This window comes from Equus asinus, chromosome 14 (assembly GCF_041296235.1).
Source record: "Equus asinus isolate D_3611 breed Donkey chromosome 14, EquAss-T2T_v2, whole genome shotgun sequence".
Classification (NCBI taxonomy): Eukaryota; Metazoa; Chordata; class Mammalia; order Perissodactyla; family Equidae; genus Equus; species Equus asinus.
In genome coordinates this window covers 33,685,455-33,713,033 of record NC_091803.1, presented here as the reverse complement: position 1 = coordinate 33,713,033, position 27,579 = coordinate 33,685,455, and the positions used below count along the sequence as shown (strand labels likewise).

General features: G+C 44.7%; 1 protein-coding gene across 3 annotated transcripts; it reads left to right on the top strand.

Moving 5' to 3' along the window:
• Nucleotides 1-6: 6 nt before the first annotated feature.
• LDAF1 (lipid droplet assembly factor 1) lies at nt 7-16,250 on the top strand. Of its 3 annotated transcripts, XR_001400723.3 has the most exons (7): nt 37-181; nt 2,551-2,750; nt 9,330-9,498; nt 11,244-11,382; nt 12,061-12,226; nt 14,383-14,514; nt 15,325-16,250. XR_001400723.3 is itself a non-coding variant. In XM_070484815.1 (5 exons), the coding sequence occupies exons 2-5, from the start codon at nt 2,655-2,657 to the stop codon at nt 15,404-15,406; spliced, it is 486 nt and encodes a 161-aa protein (XP_070340916.1). In that variant the 5' UTR covers nt 7-181; nt 2,551-2,654; the 3' UTR covers nt 15,407-16,250. The 3 variants fall into 3 exon arrangements, 1 of the variants encoding a protein (XP_070340916.1); XR_001400725.3 differs by lacking the exon at nt 14,383-14,514 and having other exon boundaries at nt 23-181; XM_070484815.1 differs by lacking the exons at nt 12,061-12,226; nt 14,383-14,514 and having other exon boundaries at nt 7-181.
• Nucleotides 16,251-27,579: the final 11,329 nt, after the last annotated feature.

The window sequence follows — 27,579 nt, the reverse complement described above, 5'->3', positions numbered from 1 at the left end:
GAGAGCCCCGCCCAGCGGCGCCGAGGGGCGGAGGAGGGCGGGGCGGGGAAGAGGAAGCAGGCCCTGACTCCCGCCCCACCCCGCCCCGCCCCGCCCCGCCCGGCTGCGAGTGTCTTCCTCTGCCTCGTCTTCCTCCCTGCGCTCCCCTGCAGGCCAGGGGCTGCGCGGCCGCCAGCACCAGGTGAGAGTACAGGGTGCCCTTGGCCCTCTAGAGCCCCTTCCGGGCCGGGCAAATGGAGGGGCGCGGGGACGCCGGGTTGAGGGCAGTCGGCTCCGTAGTAAGGGAAGCCTCATCCCTTTGAGGCCCTGGGACGGGCTGGGACGCGCGCGCACAGACATACAGCTGCCGCTAGATTGGATAAAAGGGTTGCCAGCCCTATGTCACCCTCGAGACCCTGTCTCTTCTGAGGAAACCTGTTTGAGGTGTCTCCAAACCGTCTCCTCGGAGTTATTGAAAATGGGTGCCCTCCTCCCCACCAGGTCCCTCCTCTCTACCGAGGACCCCCTCCCGCGTCACTGCAGAGAGGGGAGCTCCAAGCACCAAAGGTGGATTCTTCTCCCCAAATTAACGCCAGGGTCTTCGACTCCCCCCTGAGCTCCCATTTCTCGGTCTAGGTGCCCTTTCGGGCGCGTAGCCCCCTCTCCACCTGCGTCATCCCCCTTCCCCCTCTTCCCTTGGATCCCAAGAAACTGGGCGCCCCCCCCCGCCTCGCGTTTTGGAAGGCTGAGTGACTGCAGCCACGTGGGGAGGGGGCGGCCTGGGTAGGCCCGAGGCGCCCCGCAGTTCCCTTCCGGCGACAGGAGATGCAACCCCTCCTGCTCCCAGCTGGAACGTTCGGGGTAGCCGTTTGCCCCCCGAGAGCGGCGGGGGTGGAAGAGCCGAGGGTGTTTTGGGGTCCGGTTGGCGGGTGATCTCTCAATTCAGCGCGGAAGGCGGGGGCGGGGCAGGGAGGCCTGGTGTGCTGCGCCGGGTTAAGGGGTTGCGACCTTCTCTCCTCTGGAGACTTCTCAGTGCCTGGGAACCACCCCAGGAGTGGGTAACTAGGGAGGGTCTGAGGATTGGTGGCCAGGTGGATGCATTTGACGGCGGGGGGGCGGGGGGGGGGGGACCTGGGGGAGGAGGATGGCATTCTATCCATTTTTGTTCTCATCGGACTCCCCAAACCGGTCTGGGTGGCCCTTGGGTTTCCCAGGCCTCTGGAGACCAATAAGGGGAGCTGGGCTTGTTTCTGCCGGTTGCAGACATGAGATTAGGGTTCTGAGTGCTGGGAACATCCCAAATTCAAGATCTGTACCAGCTGCGGCTTCACAGAGAGGATATGGGGGTGGAGGGGTAAGTCTTCCCCTGTCTAAGGGGTTCTGTTTCACAAAAGGGATTGTAGCAGAGGATCTCTGGACCGGCTGATTAAAAGGTGCTTTATAATTTGCATACTAGACTGTGATGTTAGTAGATCCCCAACTCATAATTTTCATGTGGGATATTCAATATGGTAAATAAGTGTAAGCATTTTTCACTTAGTTTTGTCCAATGTGACAGAATCTTTTAGGCGTTTGTCAGGAGGTCAGTTGTAAGGGAGAAATGCAAAAAATATCTCTGTGTCCAGCCCTATAGTTGTTGTTCTGGGAAATATAAAGTAGGAACAATATATTTGTTGATATGTAAATCCAACTAGGGTTAAAAAAATAGATATCTAATTTAACAAATTGCTTTTATTAAGAATAATTATGTGAGATTGGGACACTACTGGAAATTCCAGGCTGTTGTGTCACAGAATGTAATTGTGGCAAGGTCTGTCCCTGAGACGCCTCTCTTGTTGAGGGGAAGAAACTTACACACAAGTAACAGAGAATAATTTATGGCATAATACAATCGGGAGCCAACCTGTTTAGTGTGGGTAGTAAATAAAGAAATCAGCCATCATCACTGTTGTTTTAGAAAGGCTTTCTAGAAAAAAAACAAAAAGGCAATGAGACTTAAAATAGTGTATTCAGCTTTCTTGCTTCTTAGTCTTTTCAGCATTTTGTCAGGCTAAAAAAATAAACTCTCAGAGAAAGTAACATTAACATTTTGTTATATGTCCTAAATCTTTTACTATAGGATATGTACATAAAATATGTATGTTTATGTAACCATATGGAGTATTCTGTAATTTTTTTTCAGTTATCATGGACATGTTTTCCTGTCACTAAGTAGCCACAGTATCATTTTAATGATCATACGATACTCCATTGTATGAATTTATCATTATTTAACCAGTTTCTTACTAATGGGTAGTTTCTTTCATTGTTTTGTTGTTTATTATGTATTATAAACAGGGATGCACTGCACATCCTTTTGATACATTTTGATATACCTGTTTGATTATTTCCTTCAGATTCCTGGAAAATAAACTGTTCCATGAAGGTGTGTACAATTGGAGATTCTGATAGATATTGCCAAGTTATCCTCCATCTGCATGCCCACCATCAATGTGCGAGCAGAGCAGAAACTCTTGTTGGGTTAGTTGGGTGAAACCACTAATGATTTAAGAAACTTTTTGTTTCCTCTAGTGACAGTAAGAGACAGGGTGATATGAGAGGTTCGGCTGTGCCCTGCACTGGAGAGCTTACTGGTAGAACAATTAATCCCTGAAGAGACTGAAGTGGGTTTCAGGATGGCGAAAGAGGAGCCCCCGAGTATCTCCAAGGACCTGCAGGAGCTACAGAGGAAGCTATCTTTGCTGATAGAATCCATCCAGAATAACTCAGAGGTAAGTTTCCAATCACTACATATAATGGAAAAATCTCAAAATAACATTAGCTTGAATGACATAGAAAGCTATTTCTCTCCTAAGTGAAAGAAATTTGGAGGTAAGTCAGAAATCTTTCAAGCTCACCACCCTACTGTGTCTAAGTTGTGACCTTCAAACTCATTGTTTGAGACGGCTGCTAGCGCATCTGCCATTGTATTCCTATTCCAGGCAATAGGATGGAGGAGAGAGGGAAGAAAAAGCCTTTCGAGACACCTCCAATTTAAGGAGAGCTCCTGGAAGTCACACACACAGCACTCCCAATTATATCTCGTAGACCAAAATTTAGTCGCATGACCACCCCTAGTGGCAAATGCAATTCTTTAGCTGGATATGGAGTGGAGACTCTCTCAGACTGTGCCACAGATACCATTCTTTTTTAGTTTGTTGTTAGTTTTGGTTTATCTGTTACCCTGAAAATGAGGGACCAACGCCTACTTTAAGATTTGAGTCCATTGTTCCACTAGAAACCCCGTGTCCAATAGAAATAGGACGTGATCCGCATAGGTAATTTAAATTTTCTAGTAGCCACATTTAAAAAGTGAGAAGCAGCAGGTGAAATTAATTTTAATAATGTATTTATTTAACCTGATAAAGTATTATTTCACATATAATCATTATAAAAAATTATTAGTGAAAAAATTTACTGAGATGTTTTGCATTCTTTTTTGTCCTATCTTCGAAATCCATTGTGTATTTTACACTTAGAGTACATTTCAATTGGAACTAACTGCTTTTCAGCAGCAATTCAGTGGTGATGGGACTTGAGATAGTATATTCCACTTTAACTGGCATATTTATCTTTATTTCTTTCTTCTATATGCCTTTCAGCATTTTGTCAGGGGAAAAAACTAACAGCTCTCAGAGAGAATATTATTAGCATTTTGTTGTATGTCCTTCTACAGTTTTTGCCTGTGCAATATACCCCTAAAAATATTGAAATGAACTGTTTGCGGATCTATTTTTTTGTATTGGACAGCACAGTTCCACTAGGGTCTATCTGAGGAGATACCACTTTTCGATCTAGAACAATATACTCGATAGAGAACTTTTCTGGACTTGTCCCCAAATGTCTCTGGCACTCTGTGGATTTAGCGAGCTATTTTTAAATTGGACAAGCAGCTTTTTAGTCATCAGGCTGAGTCTCTTGTTACTAGAAGTTAGCCCGATAAGAAAGGTCCTCATGCCCATCTACATGTATGGTTGAGTCTTATCGTTCGTGGTAGTTATGTTCTATAAAGTCTCAAACATGGGATTAGCAAACACTGAACCATTGCTCCTAGAGGAAATAGAGGATTAGGTTCTGGCAAACTTCTGGTCACAACATTTTCATCACCCCATCAATACGTAACCTGTCTTATGTGTATTTTTGTTTTAAAGACGCTTTATTTAATATATATTGTTTATACTCTAACATCACACTCATGGCCAAGAGCACTATAGCTCTTTTTTTTTTTTTTTTTTAAGATTTTATTTTTTCCTTTTTCTCCCCAAAGCGCCTCCAGTACATAGTAGTATATTCTTCGTTGTGGGTTCTTCTAGTTGTGGTATGTGGGACGCTGCCTCAGCGTGGTTTGATGAGCTGTGCCATGTCCGCGCCCAGGATTCGAACCAACGAAACACTGGGCCGCCTGCAGCGGAGTGCGCGAACTTAACCACTCGACCACGGGGCCAGCCCCAAGAGCACTATAACTCTTACCTGAGCAAAGCTTATCTAACGCATGTATTTTCTCTCTAAGGCACATGCCAGCCTTTTTACACTTAGAAACACTGGACAGCACTTTTCACATGGGTGCCATTTTAAATGGCGAAATCATCAACCAAAAAATATAAAAATGTGGAAAAAGTGGCACTTATTACACCACAAAAAGGACAGTTGCTTAAAGAGCTGAAACAAGAAGGCAGATTGTCACCTAGTTGGATCTCAGCTGGGAATGTGTGTCAGGTGACTCAAGTTTTTCACTGCTGTGCACATGTCCAAGAACGCACTGCAAGTGTTGATTTTGGAGTTGCAAATCAATTTTGGTGAGTAGGTGAATTTGCAAATAGGGAATCTGCAAATAATAGAGATTGACTGTGTATTAATTAACCTTGGTTGAGCACTTACTATATGCCAAGCACTGTGCTAGGCATTTGGGATGCCTTCACTTAATGTTCATATCTACCTTCTGAGGTAGGCATTCTTCACTTCTTCAGCCATGGGCATTGGCATAGATCTGAACTAGATAACTTCCAGGCCAGCCAACTCCCAGAATGATAGGACAGATATTCAGTGGGCTATGACCTGATGTTCTTCAGATAGTCCTGAGGTAGAGTAGTTTCTTTTCAAATTTTTTATTGTATTAATTGAATTAGTTAATATGAATTGTCTTAATAGAGTAATATTGAAGGAAAAAGGAAAGTAATTCACCTGTAAACCCATCACTAACAAATCCAGTGGTGGTGATTATTATTATCATTATTGTTATTAGGCCCCTTCAGCATGTAATTTTTATAAATGGTGATTGTAATTACGGCATATGTAGTTCTATATTTTTGTTTTTGCTTGACATTATATGTTGGTGTTTTGCCATATTGAAGCGTAGGTCTTTAGAACGATTGCTTTTCTTGGTAGTAGAACCTTCCATCAGATTGACATACCATAATTTATATAGCCATCACCTTGTTTCTGGGATATTTAGATGATTTCTTTCCCCCAAGTAATTTTTAACCTTTCCTCAGAGTTAATAAGCCCTTTGAATTCCAGGTAAGAATAGATGGCTTCCAGATGGAGTGTTTGTGAAACAACTCCATCATCTCTTCTGGGAAGCCTCTGGAATATCAAGTTTTAATGGCCTTACTTTTAGACTTAGAGCCAGAAATGTGCTCAAAATAGCTTAAGCAAACAAACAAATGATGGCACTTGCCAGGACTCTTGGGAAATGTAACATTAACTTAGAAGCCGTAGGCAGGAAGTTGCTTCTTATCTAATTTTTCCTGTGTGTCTGCTCCATTCTCCTCTCTCTGCAGCCTGGCTTCCTTGGCTCTTCCATTCATGTGGGCAGACATGATTGCCCAGGCTGGCACATTCAACTCCTCACGTCTCCCTCAGCTCCCAGCTGAAGCCCTCTGAGGGACCTGGTCTGGGAGGGCCCGACTCCTAGGAGCAAGAATCTGCTTGACCAAGTCACCTGTGGCCAGGGAGGTGGCAGCTGGGCTGGGGCTTTTCATTTCATTGATGTAAATATGGCCTCAGGTGCCTACCCCTACTGTGGGAGAGGGCCGTTTTCAGAGAGGAGGGAAGAGAGGTGGAGCATAGGCTGGGCAGATGCCCCCCATGGTGTCTCCTTATGTGGATTATCTGTGACAAAATAGTTTTGCTTCCATGCTGGACCTTTCCGTCCATAAAGGATGTTTTTTAACTACGACCCCAGGCACCTTTGTGCCAACCCTGAATTGCATACCGCTGGGCACCCAGGGACTGTAATCTGGGAGAAAATGTCACACCGAGCACCTTGGGCTTGTCATTACCACTGGTTTTAAATAATCCTGACCCCTTGCCCTCCTCTGGTAGCAAGGGACAACAGATGGACGCTGATTACCTTTCATATTCTAACACCAGAGAATTGGCCTATCTCCTGAATAGTCCCAGATGGAGCCTTTACGTCCTTAAATACTGGCCATGTTGCCCCTACTTTGGAACCTCCCATACTCGTGTGCATTTTAAAATAAATCACCTCTGTCTGACCTTGGGCAACTCGCTTAGGCTCATTGAATCTCCATCTCCTCTTCTCTAAAATAAGCGATGCCAGGCTCATAGGTTTGTTGTGAGGATGATCTCAGATGCTGTTTGAAAAGGCTTTAGCACAGAGCCTGGCACATAATGGTGCCAGTCTGTCTCAGCCTGGCATTCCTGGGCTCTTCAGCATAGCACCGTGCCTATAAAACCTAGGTTGGATAACCTGTGCCCACTTCCAGGATGGGTTTGAAAATTGCAGTGCGTGTCACTGAGTAAGCTCTCTCACTTTCCATCCTCCCACTATGTCTCCCTCTGTTTCTGGGAGAATGAAAATTAATTGTCCAGCACAACTAATCCCCTGGATTTAAATAGTGTTAAGTAGTTCCTTGTTACCTCGTTGTAGTATTGTAGGGAGAAATAAATGAGGAAATACATTGAAAGCACTTAAAACAGTGCTTGGTATGTGAGTATTTAATGACCGTTCTCATTCTTATTGGGCAGAACTGAATCATGTCCTCCTTTTCCCTAACAGACTGGCCCCAGGAGGGCCATACTCCCTTAGGGAAGAGAGTGGCTGGGCTTAACTATCTGCCTCTTCATATGGTCTCTCTGCATATTGGGATGACTTTCTCTTTTATGGTTATAGGGCCCAGATGCAGAAGAGGCTAAGAAAAAAGCAGATTCCTTAAGGACTATAGAAGTAGAACCTTCTTACCTTTCTCTCGTATCCCCATGCCAAACTGTCTCCAGGTCCTGTTGATTTTTCTCTTCATCCACTTTCATACTGCATCTCCTCCTCCTCTTCCCTCTCTGCCATCAGCCTAATTTGGCCATCTGACTTCCTGCAAATCTTCCTAATTGCCTCTTACACAGGACTGCCATGTGCATCTTTCTTTATTTCTTTGGTTATTTCACAGTCCTGCTCAAATGCCAGTAGTTTGCTTCTGGTTTATTTTTCTAGATAAAGTTATATTGAGCTTAAAAAACTTATTTGAAACATACCCAACTTATTTGAAATGTAATTAAAAATTTTCCAATGACTGAATCAAATATATTTAAATTAAGTTAATTAACTTAAATGACAATCCAGTTCATCAGTCACACTAGCCCCATTTCAAGTGCTCAGTGGCCACATGTGGCTACTGTGCTGGACAGTCAGGTATAAACTCCTAAGCTTGGTGTCCTGGTATTCCAGCCTCCCCGCTGTGGGACGGGGTCTCTTGATGATAAGGATCAGAGAGAACAGTTCAGTCTGTCAGATGACACCTGGGTGGTTTACTAAGGCTCCACGTGGACTAGAGCGACATAGCAAACAAAGCCTGAGACAGCTCATGGGGACAGCCCAACTCCTGTGGCCCCCTACCTCTCTCTTACCTTTAGCCGCCCTAGCAGGAGAATCTCATTGTTTTCTAATCCTAGAGTATCTGAGCTGGGCAGTCTCAGCTCACAGGCAGTTCCTGGTCTTAGAGAAGCTGCATAGCCAAGTCTTCGGTAGCTTTTGTCAGAAAGGAGTCGCTGGAGGCAGTGTAGCTAGTGGGCATTATGCCATTTTGTGGCCTGGCAGGAAGTGAAATTTGTTGTGCCTCCAGAGTTCCCTTCAGAGGCAATGCTGAGGTCCCAAGACTGATGGTGGTGGCCTCTTGGAACGGTTCTTTTCTATTTAAGCAGGGTGAACCCTGTGCTTTGGTCACTGTATCATAAACTACAAAACCCTCCTGCTTTCCGATTTGCCCCCAGATTCCCACCACTTGAATCACTTGAGTGAACAACTATTTCTAGGAGGTACGTTTGTTTTGGTGTAGTGGCACCTGTGATCACTATAGTTTGAATTAGGTCTTCATTTCAACTGCTGGCCTACGAGGCCCTAAGGAATAAGACACGAGAAGGACCAGTTTTGATGGGGGAAAGTTCTGGAATGATGGAACCTTTCAACGGAACAGGAACTAGTGTGCCATTACTGAGGAGAGAGACAGCATGTGGCCTTAGAAGAGGGGAGAAGCCCATCCTTGTGGGGTGCCCAGGGCCAGCTTTGCATTAAAGCTGTCATCCTCCATTGAGCCAGATCCAAAAATCCTTTTGCCTGGTGAAGATCATCTATTTATTAATACAGCATGAGTTTGCAATAGTCATCAGGCTATGGTCCAACTACAGTATCCAAGTTGATGACATAAAAGCATTTTTTCCTAATGAGATGGCAGCCATTGCAAGCATTTGGCATTGAGAGTGAAAAGATTTAGCTTTGAATGCCTAGATTTTGCATCTTGGAAGCTGTGTGACTCTAGACGAGTCATTTAGTCCCATTGTTTCTCAAACTTTAATGTATGTCCACATCGCCTGGGGGTCTCGTTAAAAAGCAGAATCTGATTCAGCAGGTATAGGGCAGGGCCCCAGATGCTGCATTTCTAACAAACTCCCAGGTGATGCCAAGTAGCTAGGACTTAACCTCTCTGTGCCTCAGAGGCCTCAACTATGAACACCTGAGTTGTGAAGGAGGCAGCAAATTGTATGTACGTTGCATCAGTGCACACTTATGCTGAGAGTGTCTTCTGAGAGGGTGTATTAAGCAGTAGAGCCATGACTGAGTCTCCTCCTTTCATAAGGCTTGAGGTTGGGTGGGGCCCTCAAACTTGTCATCTGTCCATAGCTGCCTTAAGGTGTTGCCAGGGTGACTCATGTCTTGGGAGGATTGTTATTGTTGACTTCTTACTTATGAGCTGTTCAACTCTATGACCTCTGGTTGTACTTTCCACAGCTTGGGCAGGTCCATCAACCTGTAATTCAGATATGACATTCAATCCTGCCTCCTTTTCCTTTGCCCACAGGTGGTAGCCCTTATGAAGTCTCCAGTGGGTCAGTACCTGGACAGGCATCCTTTTGTGGCTCTCACCTTGCTGGTGTTTGCTGCGATGTCGGCCGTTCCTGTTGGGTTCTTCCTGCTCCTCGTGGTGCTTACCTTCCTGGTCGCTTTTGTGGGAGTCATATTACTGGAAGGTATCCTGCTCAGTTGTTCTTCCCCTTGGAAAATGACTCATCTAGGAGGACAGTATTTATTGGACATCTGCCACTCTTGTCGAAGATTCCTATTCTTGTCAAAATCACATCAACCACGGCAGCTTGTCAGAAACATGGACTCTGGAGTCCACATTAGAATCCTGTCTCCACCAGTGTGATTTTGGACAAGTTATTTACCCTCTCTGAGCCCCAACTTCCTCTTATGTAAAATGGGGATATAATAATACTATCTCAAGGGGTTATTATGAGAATTGAAACTTACAGTTCCATAGTGTACTTAGCACAATCCATGGCACAGAGTAGCTTCTCCTTGAATGCTAACCATTATCGTTAAATAGGCCATGCACTTCACAGCCAGGTATCAAGCACCTCTTGCAGCCAGGTGCCTTGCTAGCTACTGAGGTGCCCCCTTCTCCACCTTTCCTCCTGAAGTCTCACTGCCAACTGTCAACTTCTCCCTGTGTTGCTAAGTTAAAATTACTGAGAAAGCAAATCTGATTTGCTCATTTTGCCTTTTCAAGTCAGATCACAAACCACAAGATACTGGCCAAAGAAATGGTTGTCATCCGGTCAGGTGATTGATCACCTATGGCCCATTCTATAGCTTCCCAGAACTAAGAACACCCAGGGGACTGTGGACAAGGAAGTTTACACTAAAAGGAGAAAGTGGGCATGGTAGGCAGACGAGCCAAATACAGCCTGGCAGAGTGGTGGTTCTGTAAATATTGATGGATAGATGGGCGAATGAACAAATGAGTGTAATGACAAAAGTAAATTCAGAGAGAAAGAAGGGAACCACTACATTTTGGTGGTATCATGCAAAGCTTTACAGAAGACAGGACTTTAAAGATGTGTAACCACTTTGTCTCAGGGTGGGCAAGGAAGGGCTTTCTAGACAGGAGGAACAGCATGTGCAAAGCCTGTAGAGCAATGGTTCTCAAACTTGAGTGTGCATAAATCTTACTTGCTTTTTGAAAATGCAGACTTCCAGGCCTCATCCAGAGATTGTTATTGAGTAGGTCTGGAGTGAGATCCCCAAATCTGAATTTCCCTCATGCATGTGATTCTGACACAGTGGTTGTTGGCCACACTTTGAAAAACACTGATCTAGGATTTTGTAAATCTCCATAAGAAGGCAGCTCATCCGTTTGTGTTCTCTGCTTTCCTTTCTTTCCAGGGTCCATCCCTGAAACTGTCACTGTGGCTGTGGGGAAGGAGTACTGGGCTATTTGACCACTCCCTAGGCAGAGGGAAGGGTGTTGGCCATACACCATTTGCCTTGCAGTCATGCCCACTGGCATGATTAGATCACTTCGTTTTTAAGTGATGCTGGAAACCTGGATTTTTATGGGAAATCTCACTTAAAAAAATCTGAGTTAGGGGCCGGCCTTTGGCACGGTGGTTAAATGCCCATGTTCCGCTTCAGTGGCCTGGGGTTGGTCGGTTCGGATCCTGGATGTGGACATGGCACCGCTTGGCAAGCCATGCTGTGGTAGGCACCCACATATAAAGTCGAGGAAGATGGGCACAGATGTTAGCTCAGGGCCAGTCTTCCTCAGCAAAAAAGAGGAGGATCGGCAGCAGATGTTAGCTCAGGGCTAATCTTCCTGAAAAAGAAAAAAAAAAAATCTGGGTTAACTGTCATTGTAAACACAGTGGCCCAGGGTTTGGCAACTTTCAACCTGTTTTAGATGAGTGCTTCTTCTAATCATACTCTCCTCTAGGACTGATCATCTCTGTGGGCGGCCTCTCACTGCTTTGTGTCCTCTGTGGCTTGGGTTTCGTGTCACTCATCATATCGGGGACAATTATAGTGTCCTACATGGTGGTCTCCAGCCTCGTCAACTACTGGTTTTCTCCCAGGTAAATACATGTCAATGCAATGATTTAATCTTTACTATTTGGGGAGATTTTCACAAATAATATCCTAACTCTAGTCATTGTCTTGAAGCAAAATTGTAAGAAGCAGGTGTTCATCATAGTTCCCCATACATATCAGATGTCAATTGGGGAGTGACAATGGTGTTGCAAACGAAAACATGGCTATCGTCATGTACCATGTGTGGTAACTCATTGTCATGGCAACTCGATGATGTAGCTATTATTGATTCCTTTTAAAAGACATCCATTAAATTTACGAAAACTCAAATTAAGATGTTTTTCTTGAGGGGAGGGGAGAACAACAGGAGAACAATGAGCTACTATTCTACTCAGCGTGCACATAGCCCCCGGTGGCAGGGGAGCCGTGAGTCTACTGTTCCCATAGCCTGTCTTGATCCCCTCTGCTCTTCAGAGTATGAATCTCGTGTTTGAACATATGGATTCTGTTCCTACATTATGGCTCCTAAATGCCAGCTACTTCGTCTGGGGCCTCCATGGAGGGACGAGTGATCTATTTAAATGCTGGAGGGGAAACCAGCTGTGTTGAAATTACCAGAAGACAGTATGTTTGTCTATAATAGGCCACCTGCTAAGGGATTTTCAGAGGTGATTTTTTTTTTTTATGCTTGATTTATGTCTTTTTGTCCTTGTTGGTTTTAGAATCTGAGTCCCAATTGGGATGTGACTCCATTGTGCTTCATGTAAGCTCTTGCTGAAGTGAGGACAGTGGCTGGGACCCATCGAGCACTTGCTCTGCACCAGGGACTCCGCTCTGCACTTTCCAGGCCTTAGCTCACGTAATCCTCACACCCACCCTGTGGGGCAGGTACTAGCCCTATTCTGTGATAAGAAAAATGAAGGCAAATCCCAAAACAGAGAAGGGACTTATTAAATCCAGGTCAATTAACTCCAAAACTTCTTAACCAAGATATGAAGTGACTCTAAAACAGGGATTGGTAGACAATTTCTGTAAAGGGCCAGACAGTAAATATTTTAGGCTTTGCACGCCACGTGATCTCTGTTGCTGTAGCATGAAAGCAACATAGACAATAAACAAAAAATGAGCGTGGCTGTGTTCCAATAAAACTTTATTTACAAAAACAACTAGCAGGATGGGTTTGGCCCTAGGGCCCATGGTTTACCAACCCTTGCTCTAAAAGAACCGATGTCCTGAACTTTGTTTTTCTACAGAATAGCCCTTGAACTTCTTATGAAAAGGTTACCCTGTTGTTACTCATATGTTGAAAAATAAAATATGAAGTAGGTATAATTTAAGATTGCTCAGCAGTGGTCCTCATCGCATTGCTTAATTGATGTCCCTGGAGTTACATCCAATTTCTCGTAAATTTCTTGTGATCACTGTCAGTCTTAAAGGAGATAAAAGAAGAAATACTGACCTGCTTGGCTTATTGGGGCTGATACTTCTGAGCCAGAATTCCTGCCTGCCTCTGAACCCTGCTCAGCTGTACCACAGGAAGTAGGAAAATCTGAATACCTATTTATCAGCGAAGAGATAAATCTTGAGAAGGATATCCAAGATTCATCCTTAATCTCTTATCCTCCCCGGCTCCTCCCAGCCGAAGCACGTGGACCCATTGTTTTCACTAGGGCAGCAGTTCTCAAGCTTTCTCTTCTCAGGACCCATTTTATCTTCTTAAAAATTATTGAGGCTTCCAAAGAGTTTTTGTTTATGTGGTTTCAGTGTATTGATAACTACTGTATTGAGAATTATAATAGAAATTTTAAAAATATTTATTCATTTAAAAAGAACAATATTACCTGTTGACCAAAAACATATTTTTATGAAAAGTAACAATATTTTCTAATACAAAATGAATTGAATGAGTGCACTGTTGTACATTTTGCAAATATCTTCCATGTCTGCCTCCATAGAAGTCAACTGGGTTCTCATTTGGGTATCTGCATTCATTCTGTTGTGACGTGTTACTTTGGTTGCAGTATTTGAAGAAGACCCAGCCTCACAAATGTGTGGTTGGAAAGGGGAGCAAGAGCTTTTTCAGATGACTGTTTGGATGTTCTTCTTTGATAGAACAGCAAGACTCGATAAGTGGTAGTCTCTTAGAGGTTAATTGAAATGTGAACTTTTTGTCCACTGGTCTGTCTTACACTTTCATTAGATCTTTTCCCATGCGTGAGTTTGTAACTTCATGCAGTGGTCATTTGGAAAATATTCGTTTCTTGAGTCTTGGAGCTCTTCCAAATACACTGTAAAAAACTCTGCTTGCCTTTGTGAGAGACTGAGAGTAAAAAAGGCCTAGCGTATGTCATGTTATTATGAGAATAGTTGTCACCTGAAATCCCCTGCACTAGTGAATTCTTTAAAACTCAGGAAATAGACACCTCCCTTGTTAAATGATCCAAAGCATGGGGGAACGAAAGAGGAACTCTCTACTTTATTCCGTGATGCAAATGGGACTTTGACACTAAAACAAAAGATAACACAACTAAAATTTTTAAAAAGGAAACAAAACTTAAAAGATGATGTTAATTATGAAAATTGGCTAAATAGTCTTTTGAAGAAATACATTGGCCTGCCTCCTGTGACAATAAACTAGCCTCTGAGAAGGGAAGACCACGCTCCTTTGTTAGGGAGTCAGCAAGACCTTCCAGGCCCACAGTTTGGGGATGGTGGGGAAGCTGGGGCAGCCTGTGTCATTTGTGGAACCACCACATCATTTATCTTACATCACACTCAGTCTCCTTAAGCAACCAAAGTATGCCTAGCCCCCTCACGTCTCAGCTTAAGAAGAAGTAAGGTTTCCTTCTTAGTTTTTTGTTACTAGGTAGGAATGCTTTGGGTGGCAATAATGAAAAACGTAAGTAGATACTAGCTTAAACAAATAGGGGTGTATTTTTATTGCATAACAAAAAGATGGAGATACCCCAGGGCTGGTTACAGCCACTCTCATGGTTTCATCAGTATATCAGGCAACTTCTGCCTTTCTGCATTGCCATCCTCAGACCATTGGTTTGCTACTTCATGGCTACAGGAAAGCTTCTGGGACTCTGGGTGCACCAACTACATTCAAGGCAGGATGAAGGGAGACAAAAATGAGTCCTCCCTCACCAATTGAGTCAGACCCTTTCTATCAAGTAAGTGAAATCTTTCCCAGGACCTCTCCCCATCCTCCCCCGACTGACTTCCTTGGGTAGAATTTTGTCAGATGGCCACTCTTAGCTGGAAGGGAGGCTGGAAGATGGAGTGTTCAGCCTTCTCAGCTTCTGTAGTATAAACTCACAAGGAGAAGGATCTTGGGGATGTGTGTTGGTCAGCCAGCCTCTGGGGTGTGCCATAGTTTCCTACAGTGGGGTGTCAGCGATGGCAAGGCTATTTGAAATTCAAAGATAATCCATAGATCCAGTTACTATAGATACCTCCCCTCTCACTTCCCTCTAATACCTACCGCCACAGGGACCAAAAAGGACAGACCTATTTCTCTCCCTTTCCCCTTACCACCTCCCTTCTGTTGAAGATGTCAAGGAATGGTCAGCTAATTAGAATCAGAAGTTATGGGTCTGAATTCCAGCTCTGCCATTTTTCAGCTGTGTGATCTTGAACAAGCTGTGTAACTTCTCTGTTCTCAGTTTTCTTTCATTGGTAAAATAGGGCTACTCCTTGCTCTACCTTTCATGAGCACACAGGCAACAACTGGGAAAAACACAATATCCAGATTAGAGCAGGGCAGATGAATGATAATCCCCATCCCTAACTCAGTCATTTTCACCTCTTGTGCTTTCAGTTTTCTCATCTGTAAACTTGGTATAGCCCCAAATCTGATATGGTTGCAAGAAGCAGCTAACGATAAGCCAACAATGAATGTCATATATTTAGCTATGGACACTCTCTACATTGCTTCTTTAAAGAGGTCCTATAGCTAACCATTTCCTCTTGTTCCCAAACAGATCATTCACACAACAAAACTCCAGTGGCGACTGTCAGCTGGCTATGAAGTCCACAGACTTGGAGGGGCTTTACCAGGAATGACCGACTGAATGGAACCAGAGCGTTCTTCCGTGCAGTTCTGGAAGGCTGTTGGATCATGCACGCCCCTCAGGATTATGACTGAGAAGGGGGCCAGGTAGTCAAGCACTCCTTGGAGGTGGCCTCTAGCCTTCTCACTTATTTGTAGGATCCTACAGAGGCAAATTGGAGATTTTGTTGCTCTTGTGTCAATTCTGTGGGCTCACCCACCCTCACCTGGAGAATCAGCAGAGAACTGCAGTGGCTTATCAGCTCCTCCTGCCTCTCACCCCCTCCTCCCCAGATATGCAGACTTGACCTTGGCAGGATCCTGAGCCTCTAGAGCCAGGCAGCTTGACCCCAAAGGCTCAGATCTTTGTCCAAAAGCCCAATTTGGGGCAAAAATGGATTGTTTTTTCTTTTTCTTCTGTTTTATTTTATGATGTTTTTGGAAATGAGAAAAGCTGTTTATTTCTTCACTCACTTGAAACAAGAGGTAGGGGGAAAAATTCCAAACAGAACCATCTCTTCTGCCTTATTAGCTTTTTGTCAGAAAGAATAGCAACAGTTGGTGATAATGGCCCCTCAGACAAAGTTGGAAAATAGGGTCCAAACTTATGGCCAAGACCATTTTTTAAAAGTCTAAACCTATAGTTTCCACTGTTGAGTACTGTTACATGCTGTTACTCTTTTAAATGTTCGCACTTGATACTTTTGTATTGTTTTAAAGAACTTGCCGTTAAGCCATTTCTCTAAAAAGTCCTATGTAATACTAAAGGACTACAATAATTTTAAAAACCCTATGGGATTTCTTCTTCAGTGGTTGGTTTGCTGTGGCTTTTCATTCAATAAATATTTATTTAGACTAGCTTTTTTCTTTACTCTTTATTCCCTCCCTCTCTAGACATCAGACCTGCTTATTCCTTCTGTTGATTTCATGGCATATCTTGGGTAATGTGGCTTTTTTAGTTTCTAGTGATAGACACTGAACTCAAAGTGGATTGAAAAAGCAGGAGGCAGGATTAATTTCATTCAACGAAAGAGCCAAGGGGTAGATCTTCGGGCACTGCTGAATCCAGGGCTCCTGTGGTATCGTTCAGCATCTCCCTTCGTCTTTCAGCACTGCTTTTCTTGGTGTGAGCTGCTTTTTCAGGGAGGCCCTCCCCACATGGAGGTCCCAGCATCTCTGGTTTTCATCAGCCTTGCAGTTAGCATTCCGTATTGGACAAGGAAGCTGTTCTTTTCCAATAGTACATACAAATATTCTGGGTTTGGCTCTGATTGGACAGACTTGGGTCATGAGAGCAACCCTGAACCAATCACAGTGGCCAGGGGGATGGAATATGCTGATAGGGCAGGGCTGGGACATGTGTCCATTTAGGAACCAAGGGAGTGGGTAGGTCAGCCCTACTGTTTCCAAATAGAGTCAGGGTGCTGGGGTGCAGAGAGATGGGAGGAGGCTCCCAAAGGAATATGAGAAGAAAAGGAAATATATGTAGGGCAGACAAAAACAAATGCTTGCTGCTTGCCACTGGAGGACTTACAGACCTTAATTTGGAAACTTTTCTGCATCCCATGACCATCAGCCACAGCTGTCACTAAAGGTGGCATCACCTCTATTAGAAAATAAGGACTGCCTGTTCCTGCCAATATTGGGGGTATTAATATTAACAGTTTATTGAATGTTTCTTTCTTTCATGAAAGTGTCTGCTGTTATCTGTCTGCTATCTACCCAGCTGGGTTCTGAGGCTTCAGTAATGAAGAATGAAAAGGTCCCTGGCCTCCTGAAGTTTCCTTTCTAATGCCAGTCATGTAACAAGTGTAGTAGTTACCTGTTGCTGTGTAACATTTTACCATGAACTATAGTCTTAAAAGAACACATGTTTATTATCTCAAGTTTTCATTGTGTTGGGAGTTCAGGCACAGGTTAGCTGGGTCCTTTGCAAGAATGCAATCAGGCTTGCCAGGGCTGGGTTCTCATTTGAGGCTCGACTGGGGAAGGATCCACATCCAAGCCCACATGGACATTGGCAGCATCCAGTTCCTTGAAGCAGTCACAGGTCCCACCCATACTCAGAGGAGGAGATCACTCAAGGGCATGCATACCACAGATGGGGATCACGGGCTCCACCTTAGAGTCTACCTGCTACAACAAGTAAACAAAATAGTTGGTTGTGATAACTGCATTGAAGAAAGTAAAAGGGTGATAAATAACTAGGGGAGGCTACTTTAGCCAGAGCAATCAGGGATTTCTCTCTGAACCAAAGAATGAGAAGTTGCCACCATGCCAAGAGCTGAGGGGGATGTGTTCCCAACAGAGAGCACAGCAACACAAAGGCCCAGACACTGGAAGGAGCTCAGTGTGTTTAAGGAAAAGAAAGAAATCTGTATAGTTGGGTCTGGTGAGCAACGTGTCAATGGAGGAGAGAGGAGCCCATCATGCAGGACCTCATGAGGTAAGAAATTTACACTAAAGAGCAAAAGGAAGACAAAGAATTTTACACTTTAGGAGGGACATAATCAGACAGATTTTTTTTTTTATTAATGTTATGATAGATTACAACCTTGTGAGATTTCAGTTGTACATTATTGTTAGTCATGTTGTGGGTACACCACTTCCCCCTTTGTGCCCTCCCCCCACCCCCCCTTTTCCCTGGTAACCACCGATCAGATCTCCTTGTCAATATGTTAACTTCCACCTATGAGTGGAATATAGAGTTCGTCTTTCTCTGACTGGCTTATTTCGCTTAACATAATACCCTCGAGGTCCGTCCACGTTGCTGCGAATGGGCCAATTTTGTCTTTTTTTATGGCTGAGTAGTATTCCATTGTGTATATATACCATATCTTCTTTATCCAATCATCAATTTCTGGGCCTGTAGGTTGGTTCCACGTCTTGGCTATTGTAAATAATGCTGCGATGAACATAGGGGTGCAATAATCAGACAGAGTTTTAAAGATCACTTCATGGCAAATGGATTGGGAGCCAGAAGGGCAGTTAGAGCTGTGCAGGCCCAGAGCAGAGGACAGTTGTAGGTCACACTAGGGTGGAGGCAATGGAGACCTTCCTCGTTTGGAAAGCCAGCAACATTTGGTGATGGATTGCATGTGGATGGTGAAGGAAAGGGGGACACACGGATGGCACCTAAATTTTTAACTTTTCTGAGGTGGGGGCTAGGTGAATATTCAAAATCTGCTTTGCTCATAGTAAGTCAGATATACCTTCTTGACACCAAGAGGATGTGCCAAGTAGACAGTTGGCTGAGAGAGTAGGTCTGGGCTCAGATAGAAGATTTGGGAGTATTTCAGTGCTGAGAGCTTTACACAGCCCTCTTATCCAACGCTCTCCGGAGAGTAGCCAAGAGATGGTTTTAAAACATATTTCTGATCACATAAACATTCTTGCTTCAAACTCTGCAAAGAGTAAGGTACTTTCCCACTGCACTTGAAAGTGCTAACTCCTTTCTCTCATGGATAAGACCCATCGCAAGCTGCCCCTGCTGGCTTCTCATTTTTCCTATTCTACCAGCCTCTGAATTTTAGAGGTGAAAACTAAGGTTCAGAGCTGAAATGACTCACCAGTTCTACCAAGAAACGTGGCATCTAAATCAAGGTTTTGCAATTCAGGCAGAATTCGGGCAGTTCTGTCCATCACACTGCCTGGAGCCTAAGGCCTTTGCCAATCAAATGAAGGAAAATAATGTACAGAACAGCGCCTGCCACAGAACAGGCCCATAAAGAATAGTTGTCAGAATGCACAGTGCACCATCATTTAAAACTGAGTGGAGCAGGAACATGTAAAAGGCCCATTGTTAGCCAAGCTTGGAGGAACGTTAGGACTCGCTGATCATTCAAAAGGTATCATTGGCCTCAATGTGTGGCTCATTTGGAAAGGTAGTTAATCCCCGGAGTGTGAAATTATACAGTCAGAATGTTAATTTGTCAGTGTGTCCAAGTGTGTGTTTGTGCCATGTGTTGGTGCTATCTTAAGCGCTCTGTACATCAATACACGTTTTCAGTCAATCCTCACTACCACCCATTTTGGAGAAGAGGAGGCTGAAAGATTGAGAGTTAAATTGCCAAGGGCACACAAAGGCAGAAGAGGCATTCAAGCCCGGTTTGCCCGACTGCAAAACCCACCCTTGTGACCCATGGGCTCTTAAATGTTAACTCCGCCTGCCTTTGAGAGCTTCTGGAATTTGGACCCATTCCTTAGTACATGTTGTCTGTGACAGTACCCATAACCTTTGCTGCTGTGTCAGATAACTTCAGGATTGCTATTTTCATAGAACAGAATGCGAATGGTTGCTGGGCCCCCCCCCCGCCCCCATCCCCTGAGTTGTGCCCAGAGAAGTACTGTTTCAACCACCACGCCTGTGTGGCTTCTATTGTCTGCTCCTCATAGAACAGGAGATTCAGGTCAAGAGTTGCAACACCCTGGGGGAGGCATAATTAGGTGTGAGTTGTCACAAGAAGTTTGAGGATACTAACAATACTTTCATGTATGTTCTGCTTCCTTGAGCAGGAGAGAAAAGGTAGAGCTAGAAGGGAGATGGAATTTGAGAATCAGCTACTTTCTCTCACCTATGCCACAGCACCCTCAAAACACACTTGTGCACGCACACACAACTCTGAGTAATTAAATATGCATGTGCACACACATATTTACCCTGAGTGATTAAACATGTGTGCAAGCACACACACACACACACCCTGAGTGATTGGTAAGAATTTTGACATTTATGAATTACTGAAGTGCTTTCTTTGCCTTCCTGGAGGAAAGGAATGGGGTTGGGATTACATCTAAATCTCGTAGTATGCCTCTTGGATATGTCGTTATGGTCAATGTTATCCATCGTGTGTGTGGTAGAAAAGCTGAAAATCGGTGATGGTGGAACATCCCCCTCCACACCTCCCATGACCCAGCTCAAGGCTCGTTCCTCTGTGAAGTTGTGTCTTGCTTGTAAACACTGTGTCCACAGTTTCAGCCCTTGTGGACCAGGCATGGTGAGCAAGTGACAACCTCTCTGTGCATGGATTTCCTCAGTCTGTGACTAGAATGCCGCCCAACCTGAGTCATTGGGAGACTGAGGCAAGTGATCTCTAAATTGTAAAAGTGCTACAAAACAGTAGAATGGTTACACCCTTGCTTAACTAGATTGTCTCCTCTTTGCTGCTATTCCCTTATATTATCCTTCCTACCCCCCCACCTGCCTCCTCTCTGTTAGTGCTCTGGGGATAGAAACAATGGATCTTTCACTTCACAGTCATGTGTTGAATAACAACATTTCTTTCAGTGATGGACTGCATATGCAATGGTGGTCCCACAAGGTTAGTACCATATCGCCCAGGTGTGTAGTCAACTATACCGTCTAGGTTTGTGTAAGTACTATAGGGAAGGAAGAAATTTTCCTCTACTTTTCTAGGTTCTTCTGGCTGATCTAAGAATTAAATTGACATGAGGCAGATTAACAGGAAGAAGAAAAGTTTAATAAGATGTATACATGGGAGAAACCCAGGAAAACCAAGTAACTCATCAAAATGGCCAAAGCCCTCCCTTAAATACCATCCTCAGCTAAAGACAGAAGAAGATATTGGGGGTTGGTTGGGAGAGTCAGGGACTTCAAAGGGAAGGAAGGCAATTCACAGGGAGGTGGAAAGGAGCAAATGTTTGGAAAACAAGTGTTTTGGCCACAGTGAAACAGAAGAATACAGAGGGGAGCCCAATGAGCAGGCTTTTCTAGGTTCTTCCCTGTCTGCCACCTAGTTCATGTTATGCTAGGGTGATAACGCGCCTCCTGAGACAGGTTTTGTTTTGTTTTGTTTTCTGCATTTTCTCCCCCAACCCCCCCAGCACATAGTTGTATATTTTAGTTGTGGGTCCTTCTAGTTGTGGCATGTGGGACGCCGCCTCAGCGTGGCCTAATGAGGGGTGCCATGTCTGCGCCCAGGATCCAAACCGGTGAAACCCTGGGCCACCGAAGAAGAGTGCACAAACTTAAACACTTGGCCATGGGGCCAGCCCCCAGGTTTTTTAATCTAAATTATTTTAGGCAGTTAAGGGGGAGGTAACAAGAAAGACTGAGTCTCTTGTTTCTTAAAAATAATCAGCCTAAAATAATCCTCATGTTAAAGAGACACATTTTGAGGTGGTAAATTTTGTTCCCCTTTGGTACACTCTATGACATTCACAACCACAATGAAATTGCCTAATGATGAATTTCTCAGAACGTATCTCTGTCATTAAACGACGCATGACTATAGATAGAAATTCATGACCAGTATTTTCCATTGTCTAGAAAGATTGAGAAGACTGAACCTAGAGCAATTCTCAGCTGGGGGCAATTTTGCCCACCCCTGCGGAGGACGTTTGGCAGTGTCTGGAGGCATTTTTTATTGTCATGACTGTGTATGTGTTTGGGGGCATGGGGGAAATGCTGCTGGCATCTAGTGGGTCGAGGCCAGGGATGCTGCAGTCACAGTTACAATGCACAGGTCGGCCCCCTCCAAGAGTTATCCAGGCCCAAATGTCAGTGCCAAGGTTGAGAAACCCTCATCTAGGCAAATAATGACGATTAAGAGCCAATCAACAGCACAGCCAGTCTAGGGTGGGGCTGAAATTGACCAGGTCTGCACCAGAGCAGCTGGTTACACGAGCAGCATCAGGAAAACACACACCTTCACTTTTGTGAAATAGTTCAGGTTTTCAAAGAGCTTTCACATTCATTATCATCTTTGACCTTTCACATCAGTCCTGAGAGGTCATTCTGTTCTCATCTCCGTGCCCTACTCATCAACTGGCAGAGGAGGGAACTGGGCTAACAGGTAGTCATTTATTTGCTGAAGGTCTCAGAGCTGGCTAGTGACTGAGCCACAAGAACCCCGTCATCAGTCTCCCACCCAGGTGCTGTTCCTCTACTCCCTGCTTTTTTGTTAAAGCAGGATGAGACATTGGGAAAGTGGACTACATGGCAATTGGGAGCCAGAGAGTCTTCCAGGCTGCAGAGGGCATGGGCCCCTCTGCTCCAGCATTAGATGTCCTTCAGCTTTCCAAAACACGGGAGGAGACTCAGGGCCCCATACACAAGCTCTAGTCATCCCTATGGCCTTGTTTAGGTGCTGGAGCTTCAAGCCCCATTTGAAAACCTTAAAACCAGCAGACGAAGATGGAACAGAAGTGCTTCCTAAAGAAAGTTTAATTTCCGAGCCAGTAGAGGGCGCGCACATCCAGGCGATCAGATGCTGGCTCAGCGGAGAAGCAGCAGCACCCAGACCTGGAAGAAGTATTAGACTCGTGCTTCTTAAACGTTAATGTGCATACGCACAGGGGGTTCTGTTAAAAGGCAGACTCTGAGTCTAGGTCTGGAGCAGGCCCTGAGGTTCTGCATTGCTTACCAGCTCCCAGGTGAAGCTTTCCACAGACTACACCTTGAATAGCAAGGTATTAGACGCCGCTCCAATCCTCTCCTATAGATGGCAGTCCTGAGGCCCAGAGAGAGGAAACTGCTTACCCACGAGCAAGCTGTATTTCTGCAGTGCCAGGGCTAGAACCCATGTCTCCTGCATCCGGTGCTCGCTTCAGGACATCTTCCCTGCCCCTCGGCCCCTGGAACAGAATTAAGGGAGGAGGAGCCATTCCTAAGTATGGGTGAGAAGTAAGAGACTCTGCTGTCTGCTTTGAATCAAGCTTCTTTGTACTACGTTTTGTTCAAATCACTTCTTTGCAGAAGTGCCAGTGGGACTTCAAAGAGAAACAGAATCAGACTCCGGTCTTTTGGGCCTTGAGGGAGCCAAAGAAAAATAGTTAACAAAGGTATTATTGTTTCTGGTTTATACAAATTTGGCTATTAATCCAAAGAAAAGCTGACATATAACCTGGTGTGTTCTTATAGATGCAAATTATAGTCACAGACTTTCTTCTAAAAGTAAAATTTCTTTAAGCCTAAATCATTTTGAATGATTTTACCTACAAAAAAAGCATTCCCTTTAAAAAAAAAAATGCCTCCCTTAAAAAATGAGAACCCTTAACATCTCACTAAACATGAAATCTAGATGCAAGTGGTTTCAGGGTCAATTCAGGAAACACAATGAAGTAATCAGGGATCTAGGCTTATCTGTTTTTACCCCGCTACTGTCAGCATCCTTAGTGTTATTTCCTCATGGTCACAAGATGGCTGCCACAGCTCACGGAATCACAGTGTCACACCACCACACCCAAAGGGAGGGAGAAAAGGGGCTGGCCTTATATGCCTTTTTTTGAAAAGAGGGAAAATACAGAAGCCCCCTCCCAATTTCGCCTTAAATCTCATTGAACAGAACCATATCACCTGCTCACTGCTAAACAAATATCTGCAAGGGGAATGAGCCTTTATCTTGATTATTTAGCCCAATCAGGTTATAGCTCCTAGGGGTATGCCGTGCCATTCCTGATTAAAGTCAAGGTTCTCTTATGAGGGAAGAAGAGGGTGGGAAGAGAAGAAGAGGGTGGGAAGAGGGTGGGAAATCAGGATTCTGGGACCCAATTCCAATGTGTATGGGGTTTTTCCCACACCACCAAGCAATTCCATACCAGCTAGGTATCCTATAATTCAATTCAATTCTGACTCTATCTACCTAGAAATAGTGTCAGATCCCACAAGTTAAGGCCTCAGTCCTACAAGACTACCCCTTCCCCACTTCCTGTTCCACTTCAGCTGCCGATTGCAGGTCCAGGTTGTCACCTGCTCTGATAGATCAGACCAGACTGGCTTAGAAGATGGGATTTTTGGACGACTCCCTCCTTGGGTTTGATTAATTTGCTAGAGCAGCTCATAGAACTCAGAGAAACAGTTTACTAACTAGATCACTGGTTTATTATAAAAGGATATAACTCAGGAACGGCCAGATGGAAGAGATGCACAGGGAAAGGTGGGGAAAGAGTGGAGCTTCCATGCCCTCTCCAGGTGTGCCACTCTCCCCAAATCTCCATGTGTTCACCAACCCGGAAGCTCTCTGACCCCTCTCCTTTTTGGATTTTTATGGAGGTTTCATTACGTAGGAATGGCTGATTAAATCCTTGGCCATTGGCGATCAATTCAACCTCTAGCCCTTTTCCTCTGCCTGGAAATCAAGGGATGGGACTGAAAGTTCCAACCCTCTATTCACGGTCGGTTCCCCTGGCAACCAGCCCAGATCCTTAGGTTACCTAGGGGCTTTCCAAAAGCCGCCTCATCAACATAACAAAAGACACCACACTCGCTCTCCACACTTAGGAAATTCCAAAGGTTTTTGGAGCTCTGTGCCAGAAATGGAGACGAACACCAAATATGTGTTTCTTATTATAAACCACAATATCACAGGGAAAGAAAGGGGGAAGAAAACCCCTTTCAATTAAGCAGCCTACACTGTCTGTCCCAGTGCACTCATGAGCGTTTTAGTTGTATTTATTCACAAAGTAAGGATCTTCAGGTGCTGTGTGATCAAAGGTCAGGGCCAAGGAGGAACTGGTTAGCTGGATCTCTAACCTCAGGCAGGGGACTCTACTCTCAAGAGGAGTGGTTACAATGCTACCTAATAGGCCAGCCTATGCATCATCAGGTAGAAACTGCTATAACCAAGACCCTGGATACGGTTGATAAGAATGAGCACACCCCTCATGCCAGGCACTGCGTGTTCTGCCTTCTGCTGACCCCTTGCCCTGCCCACAGTGAGGCAGCTTCCCACTCCATGCACTACCACCTTCAAGCCAGAAGCAATGTAACTCCATGGATTTTCTCCTTATTGGCACAGTAGTGACCACCATCAAAAGTAATTCACATCTTGGTGCCTCAGTGGGTTGCAACTTAAATTTCCTGTCTCGTCATGGGACTTGTATTCTCAGCAATTCTTCCATTCAACCAGGATATACTATGGTTTAGAAATGAAGTTGGTTGAAACTCGAATCTGCCGAGTCCCTGAAACTGTAACCTGCTCCCAAGATCTTAGACCCTATATGCGAGCAACAGTGTGTCTGTAATACTTCTGTGATGAAGTTTGGCAGCCTCTGCCTTTGTCTAGCACAGTGATTCTTATGCGAGGGTGTATGTCAGAATCATCTGAGGAGCTTGTATTAGTTTCCTCTTGCTGCTGTAACAAATTACTACAAGCTTAGTAGCTTAAAAATAACAGAGGTTTAGGGGCCAGCCTGGTGGTGTGGTGGTGAAGTTCGTGTACTCCACCTCAGCAGCCCAGGGTTTGTGGGTTCAATCCCAGGCATGGACCTACACACCGCTCATCAAGCCATGTTGTGGTGGTGTCCCACGCACAAAATAAAGGAAGATGGGCACAGATGTTAGCTCAGGGACAATCTTCCTCAAGAAAAAAGAGGAAGATTGGTAAATCTGTGTTTGGTTTGGTTTTGTTTTGGTGAGGAAGATCAGCCCTGAGCTAACGTCTGTTGCCAGTCTTCCTCACCAAAAAATAAAAAAATAACACAAATTTATTCTTTTACAGTTCTAGAGGTCAGAAGTTTGAAATCAGTTTCACTGGGCTAAAGTCCAAGTGTCAGTGGGGCTGATTCCTTCTGGAGGCTCTCAGGGAAAATTCATTTCCTTGGCTTTTGTTTTTTTGCTTCTAGTGTTCACCTGTAATCCCTGGTTTATTGCCCCTTCCTCTTCAAAGTGCATCACTTCAATCTCTGCTCCCATCATGCTCTTTGTGGTCAAATCTCACTCTGTCTCCCTCTGCAGGGATGCTTTTGATTATATTTGAGGCCCACTAGGACAATCCAGGTCGTTTCCCCATCCAAGATCCTTAAGTTAATCAGGTGTGTAACGTCCCTTTTTGCCATGGAAGGTAACATTCACAGTGGGCTAGGATTAGAACATGGATATTTTAGGGCCATTATTTAGCCTTCCACAGAGCCTAAACCTGCTCAGACCCCACTCCTTAAAGATTCTAGTTTAGTAGGTGGGCTCAGGACATGAATATTTTACAAAATATGTGCCTGATTAAGAACCTCTCATCTAGCACATACCTTTATTCAACTCTCAGTTATTGTTTATAATAGTATCTCTGAGGTTTTATTTAGATGGCCCCAGTGCTGACTGGGCAGCACATACAATACACTGATTATCTCATTGAATCCTCACATTCTTCCAAAGTAGGTTTTATTCCCTTTGCACAGATGTGGAAATAGGCTTGGAGATTGTTCTGTCTGCACAAAGCTGCACAGGGAGGAAGGCGTAGATCTAGAACCCGAATCTAGCTCTTGTTCTAGAGCCCCGTACATTCCAAAAGACTGCCTGAAGCAGCAGAATGGCGCAGGGAAGCAAAGTTCAGCTTTGGAGGGGGCTTCCCATGGCACACAAATCCATTCCCAGCCCACGTAACCTCCGTCATCAGAACTGTCCAACAGAACATTAGAATCCCAAATGCCCTTCATCTACCTTCTGGCACCTGTGTTACAATTGCAGCCCATCCCTACCTGAGAAGGGAGATTGCAAACACTAGTTTGGACAAAGGAGCAGCCTCTTGGGATCTGAACTCACTCCCTTCCCACACAGTTCCTCTCTGCTGGTTAGGCTGCCTCCCCCATGTACGATAGGATGTGTGCCTTCAGAAGTTGAGAACACGACTTTCATCTACCGCTCGTTATACTGGATCCAGGCTACCATGGCAACAAACGTTCATCCCAGCAGCTGCTCCGCAGCCAGCTTGGCTTTCTCTCCCAAAGTTCTGCCCCAGCATTTATGACAGACACTTCAGAACCAAGTCCTGTCGTGGGGCGGCCTTGAGGCCCAGGTCACTTGTGAGTCTACACAAACAGACCAACTCGTGGATGAGAGGCTCCAGCCTCGCCATCGAGATACTATGATATCTTGGACTACGCCAGGACTTAAGTTGCTCATCTGTAAGAATGTACGTTTCTAGCAAAGTGTTTTTCAAGTTGTGGGTAGTGACTCATTAGAGGGTGTGCTCATTTCCTATCGCTGCTATAACAATTCAAATTTAGTGGCTTAAAGCGATGCAGATTTTACAACCCTGGAAGTCCACAATGAGGCAGCAGGGCCATGCTCCTTCTGGAGGCTTTGGGGAAGAATCCATTTCCTTGCCATTCCCAACTATTATAGGCTGCTCGCCTTCCTTGGCTTGTGGCCCACATCAGTCAAGACTTCTGCTTCCACTGGGACGGACATCTTCTCTGTCTCGGACCCTCCTACCTGTTTTACAAGGGCCCA